The sequence below is a fragment of the Chenopodium quinoa genome, unplaced genomic scaffold (assembly GCF_001683475.1).
Source record: "Chenopodium quinoa cultivar QQ74 unplaced genomic scaffold, ASM168347v1, whole genome shotgun sequence".
NCBI classification, from domain to species: domain Eukaryota; kingdom Viridiplantae; phylum Streptophyta; class Magnoliopsida; order Caryophyllales; family Amaranthaceae; genus Chenopodium; species Chenopodium quinoa.
In genome coordinates, this window is record NW_018742204.1 from 21,516,015 (window position 1) to 21,532,495 (window position 16,481).

Sequence of the window (16,481 nt, forward strand, 5' to 3'; positions counted from 1 at the left end):
TGTTATAGTTATAGCTACCTCTTTGGAGAAAATAGCATATGATGGGACAAGTAATTTTCCAATGTAGCTTTTTGGCTTTTTAACTGTTAGAAGTCCCTTAATAGTGAAGAAGAGCACAGTCCTACCAGCAGGAAGCTGAACTTCAGAGTAGGATCAAATCAGGGTTTTGAATGATCCCTTCATCTCATTATGCAAGTCAGATGATATAGGAGTTTAGCGTCATGGAACTTCAGTGGAGCTATGTTCATACCCTCTGTCAGATTGTCGGTGTATATGTTCAGATAAAGGCAGAACTTTGCCATTAGTCAAATTTCATGCAAATCATTGAACACTGATTGGCAATCCAGTTCCTCGTCTTCAAGGTAAGTCTTAGATCTCATCACATTTTAATCTCTTGTGACTTGTGGGTTCAATTAATAGTAGCTTAATATTAATAACACATTGTTTGCTAGAGTGATTACATTTTCTGCCAGTTTGATGAGACAGAAAGTTATAAAATATGTACAATAATGATACGAAGCAGTTGGTAAAATTTACCTGTCATCATACAACAAAAACCAATCTTTCAGTATAGCGAAATTATATCTGCACCAGACCCTAAGAGCACTCACATCAGTGAGCATTTTTTTGCTCATGAGCAAAAATGGTGAGCAAATTTGTTAAAAATGGTTCCCCATCAATGAGCATATTGAAAAATGCTCATGAGCATTTCTGATTTTGCTCATCTTATGAGCAAATTTGAGGATGAATAGTAACTATGTGGGGCCCAGCATTTCTCCAATGTCTCTGTCAGCTTCTTCCTCCAATCAGCAAATATTACCGTTTTTAAACGGTAATTAATTTAAAACGGCTATTTTGGCCGATTTATAATTAAAAAAAAAATTATCAACAGTTATAATTTTTTTTCTCTACAAATAGAGATCAATTTTGACATATTTTGGTATAATTTCAAAAATCACAAAAACACTCTATATTATTCTTCTCCCATTTCTAGTGAGATTTATAATTTATAATTGTTTAGCGATTAAAATTCAATATTATTAATTAATATTTAATAATTGTATTAAGTTAAATAATAGTATAATTGTAATTAGTAGCACTAAAACTTCATTTAACCAAAACATAATTAATAATAATATGGTGATGTGTAAGAGAGAGAAATGTTGATGGGGTATGTGAAAAAGTAGGAGAGAGATTGATGAGCAATTTTTTTTTTGCTTACTAGTGGGATAAAATTTGCTCACAAAAAATGCTCACAAAAAATGCTCATGGTTGGTAAGAGAGAGAAAGTGGCTAGAGAGAGAATGAGCAAAAAAAATTTTGCTCACTAGTGTGAGTGCTCTAATAGGTTACTTAGAAATTCTAATACAGAATAAAAAGAAGGAAAGACCAGAGAAAGGAAAGGGAAGGGAGGGGACAAAAGGGAAAGAAACTTTGCTTTTTTTCTTCCAAATGTATCAACATTGGAAGTATTAGGAAGGGAGGGAATAATAGGGACGAAATTCCTCGCTTTCTCTTCCCTCCCTACCCCTCCAAATTACCCTATCCAAACACACTGTTAAAAACTTTCCTCAATCATCTAATAACTTGCTAGATATTTGAAACGAATTTGTATCATCTACACAAGATGAGTCTGTCACCATCTATCACGAATCAGATGCAACATAGCAATGCAACTGATTTGGAACAAAGATGGTGTATTATTCAATGTCAGGGTACTCTGCATTTCCAAAGGAATTATTGTCTACTAATCCAATGGAGCAGTATAGAGTCCCTAGTTTTCTAAAAAAAAAAAAAAATGATCTAAAGCACATTTCTTTATGTATGTCAGTATGTATGTAGACAACTAAATATTCATATTTATATTCATTCTCTTAACCTCTGCATTGTTAATAGGCATGATTCTAGGCTCTATCTTAGGCATAATATACTTAGCTATTGACTAGGTAATTAATGATTTTTACAAAAATTACAAAAACTTTAATATAACCTTAATGATGTATTTTTTCTTGCCTTTACAATAAATCATCACAACAAATATTGTGCGAATTCAAATGTAATACGCTTTCTACCAATGTGTAAGATTTGAAACAAGAACTCTTATTATCTAGCCACATCATACGTCTAGGTTGGACACACGAGTTTGTATTTGTTAAAAATGATTTTGATTTTTATTCAATTAAATGAGAGTGCCTAATAAGAGATCCAGGCAACTTACCGAGGCAATGTGCGTGAAGTGAGATCGAAGGTAGCAGATCAAACTCGACGCAAAACCTACATTGAAGAAAGATGGTTGGCCAGCATCTGCTTCGCCGCCAATTGCCTCAAGGATTTACCTTAGACTCTTAGAGGGTTGCATGAAGGGTTCTTTATTCTCTGCTATAGTGCTATGTAAAACTGAGAAAAAGAGAGCTTAATCTAGGTAGTTTGGGTATTTTGTGGTTATATGAGTAGGACAAAAAGATAGGATAGGAGTCATACGATGATAAGAGGTCTTCTTCTATTGAAGACTTGAGGCTAATATTGCTAGTAGTTTCTCTAATAGTTTTTGTACTTTACACAATGAAGTCCTTGTCATTTTCTTTTTTTATTTTTTTAGGAATGAAGTCCTGGTCAGTGTAGGTATAACCACCACTTTTAATAAGATAATTACTACAAGTAGATTATTGATCCTCCCAAAAGATAAATGCTATCCCCTTCAATGATAAAGATCAAATAACTGATATTTTATATATCTTTGTCAAAAAAAAAAAAATGCTATAGGATAATTGAGGTGAATTTTAGAGTAAATAATGTGAAAAAGGATGAGTATATTTGAAAAGAATCTGGAGTTTTAAATTTAATCCTGAAGATTGAGACTTTCCTTTGGGTTAGATTTCAAACTTGTCTCTAGATGGGAAGAAGGTTCATCAAAACTTTGGAATATTATTCTTGAATAATTTTCAAAGAAATAATTCTGAAATGTATTACACTATTACTTCATCCCATTTATATTTGTTTGTCAAATAGGCCGCAGGTGTGTTTGCATATTAGCATATATATAGTTGCAAATTGTTTATATGTAAAATAATGTCTTCAAAAGTGAATAGCTTGATGGCGTGAACAGAATGCTAACGATATATTGAATCCAGTATGTGATGTTCCTTGGTCAAGATGACCAAAATATTGAACAAACCTCGTCAATTAAACTAAATCTATGCTTTTTCTTGGAAGGAAAAGAAAAGGTCTTCTTAACCAAACGCTGATACATTTTGAAATAAGACAATTTCAACATCTGATTTTTTCAAGAATTATTTCTTTAAGTTAATAAAGAAATTTCAGCTTCAAATATATACAGATTAAACAAGCCAAAGTTAATAGCAAGGTATATATTGTACGTATTTTTCAGAGCTCTTTCTAAAACTTCTTGCCACTTACAGATTAAGCTACGAAACCTCCAAATCCTGGTACTTTGGGGATAATAACATGGGTCAAGAATGGATTGTATACAGTTTTGTAGCTCGAGGGGCGGTTATATTGGCTGAGCACACCACCCGGCCTAGCAACTTACCGAGCATTGCTGCTCAATGGCTCGAGAATCTCCCTGCTGATCCTCACAAGAAGTTCACCATGAAATACGATGGCCACACTTTTAATTTCCTAGTTGAAGAGGGATATGGACCATATGGTAGTCATAACATTCCAAATAACATTTATTTGTTAGATTAAAAGGAGTATGTTCTAAGTAATATGCTTATGCTGAGGTATGCTCTTTTCCAAATGTGCAGTTTACGGTGTTGTAGCCAGAGAAACCGTGGGAACACAACAGATTCTATTCGAGTTTCTTGACCGAATTAAACAGGACTTCAAGAAAAGATATGGTCATGGGGAAGGGGATGCTGCCACTGCAAAAAGTCTCAGTAAGAAATTTGGGTATGTTTTTAAGTCCTTGCCAAACTAAACATCTAAATCTAAACACTTAGATTAAATTTGGTACGCAGTAAGTTAATTTGAACTGAATTTTGATTTCTGAACAAACCAAATAAAGGAATATGGAAGAAAGTTTCTTGAAAAAAAAATGTGTTTCCTCCAGTTAACATAACTTTTATGTTAGCTTATTTTTTCCGGTATAATGAGCAGGCCTATAATGAAGCAAAATATGCAATGGGTTGTTGATCATGCTGAAGAAATTGATAGGGTAGCAAAAGTGAAAGCTCAAATTTCCGAGGTCCAAGTTATCATAACAGACAATGTAAACAAGGTAAATAAAGTTGAGACTAATAAGGAAATGGATTTGAACGATTGCAATGTTTTGAGTTTAACGCTTATCTGTTTAATTGCTTTGTATTCTAGATTATTGAGAGAGGGGAGCAAATAAACACTGTTGTAGACAAGGCTGAGGCTCTACATGATTCGGTAATTCATTTATATCATACTCCATCTATTTGAAAGTGAAAAACATACCGCCTTTTCTTAGAAGGATTGTGCAATTGCTAATATATGTAGTTAATTCTTTGTTGTTTCAGTCTCTTGAGTACAAAAATAGAGCAATAGAGATAAGAAGGAAGATGTGGTATCAGAATGCCAAAATAAAACTAATCATCCTAGGAGTAATTTTTCTGATTTTGGCATTGATTATTTGGGCTTCAATTTGCAACGGTTTTAACTGTAGCTGACTGCTATGATTTGTGGACTGGCTGTGTTACATTATGTATGTTGTACAAAGAGGTGAAGAGGACAATTGGCAACGTTTGCCTTCATTGTTTTATGAGAAGTATTCGGTTTTGTTTCAAAATTATCTTATTGTTCAATTGTGCTTTTTTTTTTTTTTTTTTTTTTGAAAAAATAGATAACAGTTGAATGAGATTTCTTTTTTTTTTTTTTTTTTTTTTTTTTTTTTTTTTTTTTTTTGGTACACCACAGCTAAAAGATGTTACACATGTATGAAACAAGCTAATATGATAAACTATTTGCTCTAAGAAATTTGGGGGGAAGTACTCCGTATATCAGACTAGGAAATAATGTAATGAAATTGTAATTTTTGATAAAGGCTTGTAGGTCAAATATTTTGTCTAGGCGTTTTCCCAAAAAAGTAAAGCACATGGACTTTTATCTTATACTTTATTGTTCTCATAAATGTACCTAATTGACATTACCTGGTCCGTATTAGCTGGCTAGGCCATTTGGAAGTGGGGGGAAGAATAAGGAAATCTTCATTCCAAAGTGTCTATGAGAAAAAAAAAAATATATATATATATATATATATATATATAGTTGATATCTATCAGACTATCAGTACTTATTGTATTATTTGTTAAGTTTGAATTGATATTATTTGAGTAAATATAACTAAAATCAAATTAATCAATGATAATGACATTAACAACCAAGTCCAGGCACATCGATACAAATCATTCAATTCCATTCAACTTTGGTTATCTAGCTAACCAAATAATCGACTTCTAATTCAAGTCTCCCACCCTCATAGGACTCCATTTTTTTTAACTTTCTAACACAAATCAAAACGAACAAAACTAAAAATATTAACAATAATATTCCCATTGCTTCAAATCATCTTAACCTAACTCTCAAAATTCCTTATAATTTTAATGTTTAACCCCATGCTCAAATCATGAAACCTTAGAAGCAAATCAAAGTAACCCCTAATCATTTAATTTTCCCTTAACAACACATGGTGACTACTCATTACACATCATTACTTCATTAGACGAGGGTTGAATGGAAATTCTTCAAGTGGGTAAATGGGCCTGGGCCTGGGCCTAACTTAGACCAAATAATGAGTAGTTGACTTTCAACCCTACTCCTTAACCCTAATATCCACCGCTTTTTTTAGACTTTACCTATAATTACTCCTCCTTCTTCTCCATTTCTCTTCCAATCTCTCTCCTCCTTTCTCACTCTTCATTTTCAATCCATTTTGTTTTTGTTTTCGATTTTTCTCAATATTTTTTGAATAATCTATTTTATTTGTTTGAATTTAATTTGTTTGTTAGTTTTTTGGAAAAAAAAATTTGGTGTAAATTTCAGAAGAAATGGTTGATTTCTCATTGATGATACAAACAGATGACGAGTCCGATCCATTCTTAACATTGTGACGACAAAACGAGGCATTTGTCTGAGAGGAATCATACATTTCTTCCCTCTTTTTCTTTAATTTTAATTTCATGAAATTTTATAAATAAATTTGAACTTTTTTTTTTTTTAATTTGCAATTTCATTAATATTTGTTTCAATTGATTATTATTCTGGGTGTTTGTGAAGGCTTAAAAGGGAAGCAAAAGCAGCTATGATGAGAAAGTAATTACACTCATTAAATTAATGAGAATAGTGGTAGTTATTCTATGCTATTCATGATTATTTTTCAAGCACTTTTGAGCTGCAATTTCCCCCCTTTCTCTGCTTTTTCAACCTGGATGAAATTTTTAATCTTGATAATTTTAAGTTAATATTGATTCAATTGTATAGTTTTATTAATGAATAAATTATAACATAATGTTAATATATATATAGTATTAAAAGGTGTTTACAAAACCATATAATGATTTTCCTATGATGAGCAATAATGGGCTTTCATTTGATGGGATATTATGTAGGGATTTGTTTCTGTTTAGAAATGTGGTCCATTATTTTACTTTACTTAAAATGAAAGTTACAATAATAATAATGGAATTAGTTAGCAACAAATTGAATTAAAGAAATTTTTCCAAAGTTGGGGTAAAATAGCAGTGATTATAAAAATTCCTCGTTCTGAATTGCTATTTTAATGGCATGATAGACTCATCTATACACCCATAGAATATGAGCGTTTTACCCCGCTTTCAATCATCAAAGCTCTTTTAAATTTAAATTGAAAATATTCAAAATATATATTTCTATTTCTTCATTTTTCTTGTATTAATTGGTTAATTTTAGTTGGTAAAGTTTTTGTTCTAATCAAATTGTTTTTAGTTAATTTAGTTGGTAAAGTATTCTTGTATAAACTACTCTGTACTTTGCAATAGTTTTGAACAATTACGGATTTAAAGAGGAATATGCTTTTAAATGTTAATTTTGAAACTGTTTTCTTCAGATTATTTTTAGTTTAATTTAGTTCTAATAAGTACGGTTCTTAATTTTCTTCTCTTAATATTCATTTCACCTCCAATTAAGGGTCTGTTCTCTTACGTTGAAATTCAATCAGTTCAGTTCAGCTTCTAATTTCCTTCTCTAATAAAATATTTAGTTCAGTTCAGTTCACCTGAGTTCAGTCAACGAGAACAGGCCTTAAGTTTAGTTTTCAAAAAAGGCCCTTGATTGATTCTTGTATAAATATAACGGGAATAGATTTATCATTTCTCAAGGATTTATAATGAATGACATTAGAAAGCAAAAGTTGGACCAAAGAAAATGGGATGGGATTGATGAAAATTGGATGAAAACCTTTTAATTACCTATTTCACAAATTTAACAGGAGTAATAATTATGGCAGTGTATAATTTAAAAAGTAAAAGTTGATGAACAAATTAAATCATGAAAATAACCATGGACCAAATTGGGTAAGCCAATAAGAGAAGCAGCCCAATCGTATAGGAAATTCCATGGCTTTGAGTAAACGAATTTCTTAAACCACCAGTTGCCCTGATATGTTCTTGCAGCAAATAACACCCTATGATTAACAGAATTACAACTCCCATCCAACTATCCTTTAATTTGTGTGCTAGCAATTCTGGAGCTACCACCAACAATAGTATCAGTGATCCTGGCATCTCTAACCATTCTGCACATTTTACGTGTTCAATTGTTATTTCGTAAATGATTTCATGAGCTGATACAGATAAGGAGTGTGAGTTTAGAGGATGATATGTACCTGGGAAGCGGCGGTGGAAGAATAGCCTTAGCACAACCGCGACAAAAGCAATCCATTTCCCAACCTCACCCCTGTGGCATGTAATTTGTGAGTTAGTTATATGATCGATGAATTAAACCATTATAGAAAGCAGGGTGCTATATGATGGTAATAGAGAAGGAAAGGAAGAATAACCTAAGAAGGTAAAAAGGGCCAGAAGGAAGACTGAGGAATATGTATGGTACTAAGAGTGATGTGAGCATGTTGGTTCTCCAATTTGTGCGATCCAGGATCAACAAGTAACTGCATTGAAAATATTAAAAATTTTGCGTTAGCAAATACAAGAAGCCACTTCTATTTCATCAGCCAAACTATGATACATGATCATATGGTACCTAGTCAATAGGCAATTGAATTGCGAATGAAAATAGAAACTCACATAGCAGCAAGAGAGGCTAGCCATCTAAGAAAATGAGTTCCAAATCCTGAGGTGCCGCCGAGTCTAGAAGCATCATGAATGAGTGTCATCACAACGATCTTGAGCTCATTGATGTCGGAGTTGATCAAATTGGCCGCGGCTAGTTGCTCAGGTGTCATTGCCATATAATTCACTCCTCTGCCCATTTTCGGTCTCCTATTCTTTTCCTTAGCTCGCTTAAATCCTATAAAATGATAATATGTGTGTGAAAAACCAAAGTGTAATATTATTACGGTAAGTATGTGAAGATTGAAGAAAATAAAGTAACGTTTCGAACGTATTAGAATGTAAAATAGCCACAAAATTTGCTTGATCCGAATGAATAGGCTGCTGAAACCTTAACAAGCGGAACTACACTTGTTAGTTTATACTATAAGCCCATAAGCCCATTTATGCCTTTGTACAAAATTGGCCCATGTTTCTATTTATGAAAGGCCCAAAAAATATTGCTTGTTTTTCAATGTTTTTAGCTTCAAGTTGTCATCTGATCTGCCATTATGAATTACAATGAGATGGTCCAGCCCAAATAAATAAGGATAAAGTAATTTTCTAAGCTGCTTCAATTCAGAATTAATACTACCTCCGTTAAATGTTATGTGCAACTTTGGAATATTTTATATCTCACAAATAATACCTCAAAGTTGCACATAACATTTAGCGGAGGTAGTATTTGTAGTCTTGTAGAGTCGTACGGAGTAGTTAATTTTTGCATCTCAATGTAATGTGGTACATTTTTACATAGTCATTAGGACGAAAAGCTAACCATTCATATTTTTGGAGCTAAATATCATTCCTTAATTTCAAGTCATATGTATAATATACATAATACATCAAAACTATAAACTACTTTTATTTGTTGAAGAGATCGATTTAACAGTTTTTTGTACTCTCTTTCGATACATAGATTAAAGATATGTATTAATGTAAACTTTTTAAAATTTATTATAATTATAACGCTCCACCCAATCCTCCATCTCTAACCATAATTTTGCAATTTTTCACAATTTAGGGAATAATTTAAATTATTTTTGATATGTAAGAAAAAAAATAATTGTGTAATACTTTTGATTTGTCTGAATAAATGATTTTTTCTTTTTTTAGACATAATCAGAGGTATTAATAATTAAATATGTACAATAATAGGCACAACAATACAAAGAAATACGTCTAAAAATAATGAAACAATGCTGGTCACTACTAACTACCAAAAAGACTTATTCTAATTTTGGGAAAATGAAAAAACAACTATATCATGCCCATATCCTTATTTCCAGTATGCTCTCATGAATAAAGGTTCAACTTTCATTACATATCTAGAATTTATACGTAGTATAAGATAAAGGGAATTCCAATAACAAATTAAATGTTGGTGTAGTGGTGATTGAGACTACAATTGGCACGGAGGACCCGTGTTTGATCTCCCGCAACAACAATTCGAAGGGGAGTGGTATTTAACCACCCAAAAACGATCCCCAAATCCGGATTAGCTCAAAAGGTGAACCGGGTGAAACACAAAAAAAAAAAAAAAAAAAAAAAAATTCCAATATTAAGGACGTATTCACATTTAGGAAAATTAAATACTGAACTGAAATTAAATAAATGTGAACAGGCCGTAAATTTAATTCAATACACATTTTAAGCCAAAAACATATTCTATACTTTCATTGTCTCCATTTATATCATTTGCCTAGCATTATATGCTAGAAAATGTAAAGGGGGCGAGTGTGATTTTTTTATTTTTTATTTTATAATAAATTTGATTAAATAAAGCAATAATTTAAATAGAAAAATAGGACAAGTAAATGAAATATAATTAGTATTATAATTTGATCCCACAAAAGACGATTTCAATCATGAACAGGATTCTTGTGGGCAGAAATTATTTTGTCAAAAATAAAGGATAGTAGCAGGTTATGCATGACCCTTTTAATAACCTGTTTACCACCTACTCCTATTAGTCCTATAGAAAGGCATTTCCACCATATTATTTTTAACCTTTTTAGAACGTCTTTTCCTTTGTCCTAAATCAATGAAAAAACTTTTCACACATGATTGTCAAGAAATTATGGTATATTAAACTATGAGTGTCATCATTATACTTGATCTATGTTTTCAATGGCCCGAGTTTTATGCCAAAGTCTACTTTTTTGGGCCTTGATAATTACTTGATTATTTCATAATTTGACTAATAATTACCCAATTTTCCCACGTTGAAAAGGTCGTCTTCACTTTTGGATTATGATTATCATCGTTAATTAACATTATTGCTTAAACACAAGGAGATAATATTATATGGATGCACCGAAAGATGAGATTGATTTTTAAAGTTTGTTACATGTTAGGTTCAAGGAGACTTGGTGATAGTTGATAATTCACATTGTGTTTGACCTGGTAATTAGTAATTAACTAATTATGCATATGCACAATGTGGAGATTGATTTTACAAGTTTGTTAATGTACTATACTTCAATTGTACATGTTGACATTACATTTTTGGGTTTCTAAGGCTCATATAATTTGACAAACTGACATATAGAAGACATCATAATTATTACATACTTTGTAGTATTTTTTTCCATAGAAATTCAAATTTTATGACTTCTTCCATTAACATTGTGTTTTATTCACTAATTTTCATTACCTGTTATGAACTTATCTTATTTCATTTAATTAGAATTTATTAAAACTAAGGGCCTATTCACATTTACTTAATTTCAGTTCAGTTCAACTCTAATCAGTTTAGTTTAGCTCTTAATTTCCCTCTCTCATAAAATACATTTGAACTCAGTTCAGTTCAATTCAGCTCCAATCAGTTCAGTTCAGTAAATGTGAACAAGCCCTAATTCTCGTATTTAGTTGTTATTTGAACTTAGATAATATTTATCAGTATAAGATCGACTTAAGAAATTGATCAACATGCTCCAAAGCTGTTCTATTTGGAAGGGGAAAAAAAAAAGCTTCTCTTAAAATATTGTAGAAAGACAACAAAATAATTGCCAATACCTTTTTAAGATATACTTGAGCTATGTGCAAAGGCCAAATTGAACTAACAAAAGAAACAATTCTCTTCTAAGTTTATTCTAACTCGTTGGTTGAACTTTGATATTCAAATTCTATGAGTATGATCGCCAAAACGACCAAACAAATTTGCTTCCTTTTAATTTCTTATTAGATAATTAATCAATTTAAAATTAGCTATCTGATGCTTCATACTATATGATTAAATAATTATTTAAATCGGTCTTATCGTTATAACTTATAAATAATTAAATAGGTTTAAACGACCTATGTACAACACACTCTACGATCTTTTTCTGTTGGTTTATGTATCTAGAGAGTTTTGTATTGAGTTACAGTGTTGAAAGTTCACCACCTTTGAAGAATGTAGTTGAATTCTTTGTTGAAACTCATTGTAGTCCACTTGTGTATGTCCTATATTGGAGAAAAAAAATGAGAGATGGTTCCACTTTATAATGTAGAGAAATTACCCCTACTATTGCCAATTGATTCTAGTATAGAAACTCCTAAGCCTTGTTTGTAGACCAAACTCTTCTCCTCTTTATTCGGATTGCCCAGACCCATTTCATATTATCACTGAAATAACATTCATAGTTTATTTTGTGAGAAGCACAAACATAATTATTATGAGCTTTTCACCAACTCAAAAGCGCTGTTCGAATGTTATTCCACTAAAAGCTCTTACTGTAACAACCAAATTTTATGCAAAATATTTATAATGCAAATCCGATCCTCAAATATTCTACTCCATATTCTATTCGAATCTTTAGTTCGTTTATTTTACGTAAACCGCGTACTTTAGATTATTAAAGATGAATTTGTGTTTGTTAATTTGTTCCACAAACTTCTTTTCCACTAAACCACCTACTGTTGTATAGTGTACAACCTTTTAAAGTACTTCCTATGTATTTGTAAAATTGCGGAAGTTCAATCAACACATTTGTAAATGCATAATTTGACCCTTACAAGATTTTAATTATAGTAAAACTTTAAAACTCTAACACTCATAAAATTAATCCAACATCATCCATATACATAGTTAACAGTTTAACGTACAAGTATATTATTGTAATTAACAAAAAGCTGTAATCAAAGTAATATAGAGCCGTTAGGAAATACTTATTCTTTGTTCATAAATATTTTTTAATATTAATAAATTATTTGATAGGGTATAAAACATATTCATGGGCCTCAACTATTAACTTAAGCTTTTGGTTGAGTTGATACATTAACATGGTATTGGAGCCAGTGTGACACAAAGGTCACGGGTTCACGGGTTCAAATCTCATCCGCCCTTTCTTTAAAGTGGAATTAATTCGCACTAAGAGCTTAGTATATTTTATCAAGCATTGCCAACCTTACTGTGTACTAATTCCCCCCTACAAACCAATCACCCTTTTCGCCTCATTTTACTCACACAAATCCTGAGTTTAATCTGCCACCCAAACAAAACCTACTTTTCCCATTCTACTTTTTCTCATGCAACTAACTTTCTCTTACTTCAACATGGCTTGATGAATCTCAATAAGCATGCCTTAAATGAACTTAGTTTTTTTTTTTTTATTACCCAAACACTACCAGCTTATTAATCAATAATCATTATACCAATTTTTTTTTTAAAAAAGTACAAATTAGTATTTTGTTAATCTCATTTACACGCTACAACTAGTCTTAACTTCGCCGGCAATTTAAGATCTAAAACACCTAAAACATTTGCACACCAATTGAGTACATGCCCCAAACCAAATGATTCCATTACGTATCAGGTAGGCAACTTCACGAGCAACCCCACTCTTGCATGGGCAACTGTATTGTTCACCGGCCACTTCAATGCGACCCACTCACTTCTCCATCTTACGTTTACTAGTACTAATATAACCTTAAAGTCTTTCGGACGGACTCAGACTCGAACTCAGACTCGCACCCAAACCCGAACCCGGACCCATTCAGTCCCCCAAATCATTCGCACAAATAAAGTAGTAATTCCCCCCCAACTTCCCCCCACTACCGTAGGCCACTCCCCCATACATCTTGGCCTCTAGCGGTCCCTCTCTCTCTCCCTCCATTCCACCTCAAAAGTCCCACAATATTTTTTGGTATTGCCAACTTTCACATAATTTTATTTGGCGCAATAAAGTGACTCACTACAATAGTACCAACTTTACTAATACAGTAATACTATATTACTCGTACACTATTAATGCGGTTACAATACTGACTTCAGGATCCTTTTCGAATTTTATCTACCTTATTGTCATTTGTAAATTATGAAGGTTCATTTACGGAGTATAAAAACATCATTATGTACTCATCATATCAGATCGCACCAAAAAGAATTTACCAAATCCAGAAGATAATAAAAGAATCGAGAAATACCACACCAAATAATACTGCTAGAATGCTAGTTGAACCTCTCTTTTTCCAATTCCAAATACACAATCAACAAAATTACAAATTGTACGAAATATGCCTATCAATTAAGTATGAATTTAAATATAATTCTCTAATCCTATAGACACATTGTTTTTACTTTTACTAGACTTAATTAATCACCGTTGATTGGTGTGATGTCTCCCTTTCCTATTCTCCACAACCGTTGATTCATGCGAATCACAAACTTGTGTCTTAAACTTACACCCAAACTTACGTGTTATAGTGCTTCTCCAACTCGGAGAAGCACTTCCCACCTTATCAATCTTTTGAACTACTCTCTTCATACTTGAACACTCCCTTTCTAACTCATGTACTCTTGTCCTCATACTATCCATATCTAGCCGCAACACTTGATTCTCCCTTATTGCCTCCTTCCATGTACTCTGTTCCCTCCCCGCCCCGGTTCCACCATCGCCGCCATCCCTCTCCCCCTCGTCCTCGTCTTGGACCGAAGGACGAGTGGACTCACTCGCCGCAATGTCGGCTGTGATTAGAGTACCGGCGATGGCGTGCCGGAGTTGGAGCTGCTCAAAAAAGAGTACTTGAACTACTGCTCTTAGTGGCAGCCGCTCGTTTTGTGCTGCGTGTGTGCACGCTTCGAGTGTTAGCTTTTGACAGTCCATTACTCCACTTATTTTCTCTCTGTCTTCCTCTGATAACCATGGATGCGCCTATAACAACATCAACAAATAATTAACACAACTTAATAATCACATTAAACATTTCAACTATACAATTAATACAAAATTTAATATAATAAATGATTAATGAAATAGTTTAATATATAAGATAATACCTTGAGATAAACATCGACGGCTCTATAAACACCATCATCATATAACCGTGCTTTTTCCTCCGGCAACGAAAGAGCCAATTGAATGAATTTTTCCGGTTTCAAGTTCGAATCCGAAGCGATTTCCGAAAGGTAACCATCAATAAGTTTTCCGACGAGCATTATCGCCGGTGATCGGGCATTACCTAGGGTTTGATCACCATCACCTTCAATTTCTCTCCCGTCAAAATCCGCCAAAAAATGGCCTAAAATCCTCTCAATACAATCAACATCATACAAAGTTTCCGTCAAGTACGAATAACTCGGAATCAACAAATCATCTAATGTTGCTTGCTCTAGTTGAGCTCCAATTTTTTTCTCCACAGCAGATTTACATGCTTCCGAAGCATTAAGAATGTTCGCAGTGCGCAATAACCCGAACAAAAACCTCGTCGCAGCTTGCGATCGAGAGCTCTTCTCCGTCGGGAAGTTTGACACTATCGTCTCTAATAACTGTCTCTGCTCCGCTTCCGACGCCATCATCGACGATGATGGCGTCGGCTTGCGGTTGGAACGACTAATCCCAGGGAAACATCTTTTCGCATAATGAATCAAACAACTCTCAATAACCTCCGGATTCACTTCTTTCTCTTTCATTGAGGAGATGACTCGGTTGAAGAGATTTGAGCTCAGTTGAGCAAGATCTTCAACCCATGCGTCTCTCATCTTCGACGACGTCATATTCTTCTTTCTAGAACCTCCGGAAGAGGTTACAACGACGTCGTTTACCGGCCACCCGAACAATGTCGGATCATAAAGCGACGCTTTCGATGAAATAGCATCAATGCATCGGTCAACAATGCCAAGGTTTTCCGAAAGCGACGATATAAACTCGCATGATTTTAACGCTTTCACGGAATCCTTGATGTTTTTGAGAACGTTGTTTGTGAGATATCTTTCTGTTTTGGAGATGAGGTTGTCTTCAGAATATTCTTCCGTCATTTCTAGAACTTCTCCGGCGCACCGGAGTGGGGCCACTTTGGCGGCGGTCAGGTCGATTTTTACACCGTAACAGAATTTCGCGGCGGCTTCGAATGTCTCTGAGCCGCCGGGGAATTCTGTGAGTGACACGTGGCATTGCTCTTGCTCAACTAAGTCTTCGTCGTCTTCGGATTCAACGTCGTCGTTTTGTGTATCTTGTCTTTGCTCTAGTGGTTGTACTTTGTTGGCTTCTTGTTCTTTTATGAGGTCGTGGAGTTTCTTACTCTTCGACATCAATGGAAACTGAAATCATTTACGAATTAACAAATTACACAATAATACACAAAATTCCACCTTTTAAAAAAAAAAAAAAAAAAAAAAAAAAAAAAAAAAAAAAAAAAAAAAAAAAAACTAACAAATCGAGTACCTTATGAAGATGGAAAGTCATGTCATCGACTTCAACAACGACGTCGCTTGGTAAACCAGTGGTGCAAAACCATGCTTGACCTTTATTAGGAGTAGCAGCACCAGATTTTCCATTCACCATTTTTATTTATTTATTTATTTTCTGAGAAAACTCAAAAGAGAACTTATAATGCTACAGATCTATGAAAAAAGCATGAAGAAATATAGAGAGAAACCCAAAAAAAAAAAAAAAACAGAAAAAAAAAAATGAGTGGAATAAAAATGGGAAATGATAAAGTGAAGATGAAAGAAGAGAAAATAAAAAGGAAAGGTATAATGGAATCCAATAATGAGGAAAAGGATTTTGGTTTAATTTTACATATAAAAGGGAAGGGGGTCCAACTACAGTCTTTCTTTCCTTATTTTTCTATTTTGAATATTCTACCTTTTTTTTCTAATTATTTATTTTATGATTGTAGAAATATCCTACTGTCTTCAATTAAGAAGAAGAATCTCACAGTAATCCGTCCAAAAATATAAAGAAAATCTCTGTTATGGTTACAAAGAAA

The 16,481-nt window shown here is 33.1% G+C and overlaps 3 protein-coding genes across 4 annotated transcripts; 1 reads left to right on the forward strand and 2 right to left on the reverse strand.

The window, feature by feature from the left end:
* Nucleotides 1-275: 275 nt before the first annotated feature.
* On the forward strand, nt 276-4,774 carry LOC110723247 (vesicle-associated membrane protein 724-like). 2 transcript variants are annotated; one of them, XM_021902589.1, is made up of 6 exons: nt 276-362; nt 3,420-3,667; nt 3,768-3,912; nt 4,120-4,240; nt 4,333-4,395; nt 4,506-4,774. In XM_021902589.1, the coding sequence occupies exons 2-6, from the start codon at nt 3,466-3,468 to the stop codon at nt 4,653-4,655; spliced, it is 681 nt and encodes a 226-aa protein (XP_021758281.1). In that variant the 5' UTR covers nt 276-362; nt 3,420-3,465; the 3' UTR covers nt 4,656-4,774. The 2 variants fall into 2 exon arrangements, with proteins under 2 accessions (XP_021758281.1, XP_021758286.1); XM_021902594.1 differs by lacking the exon at nt 276-362 and having other exon boundaries at nt 3,355-3,667.
* A 2,457-nt stretch (nt 4,775-7,231) lies between these two features.
* On the reverse strand, nt 7,232-8,733 carry LOC110697660 (cold-regulated 413 plasma membrane protein 2-like). Its single transcript, XM_021875076.1, has 4 exons — nt 8,265-8,733; nt 8,021-8,128; nt 7,847-7,917; nt 7,232-7,756 (listed from the first exon to the last, which is right to left on the reverse strand). The coding sequence occupies exons 1-4, from the start codon at nt 8,447-8,449 to the stop codon at nt 7,503-7,505; spliced, it is 618 nt and encodes a 205-aa protein (XP_021730768.1). The 5' UTR covers nt 8,450-8,733; the 3' UTR covers nt 7,232-7,502.
* A 4,961-nt stretch (nt 8,734-13,694) lies between these two features.
* On the reverse strand, nt 13,695-16,481 carry LOC110723258 (BTB/POZ domain-containing protein At5g66560-like). The gene is made up of 3 exons (XM_021902605.1): nt 15,935-16,481; nt 14,551-15,810; nt 13,695-14,425 (listed from the first exon to the last, which is right to left on the reverse strand). The coding sequence occupies exons 1-3, from the start codon at nt 16,052-16,054 to the stop codon at nt 13,871-13,873; spliced, it is 1,935 nt and encodes a 644-aa protein (XP_021758297.1). The 5' UTR covers nt 16,055-16,481; the 3' UTR covers nt 13,695-13,870.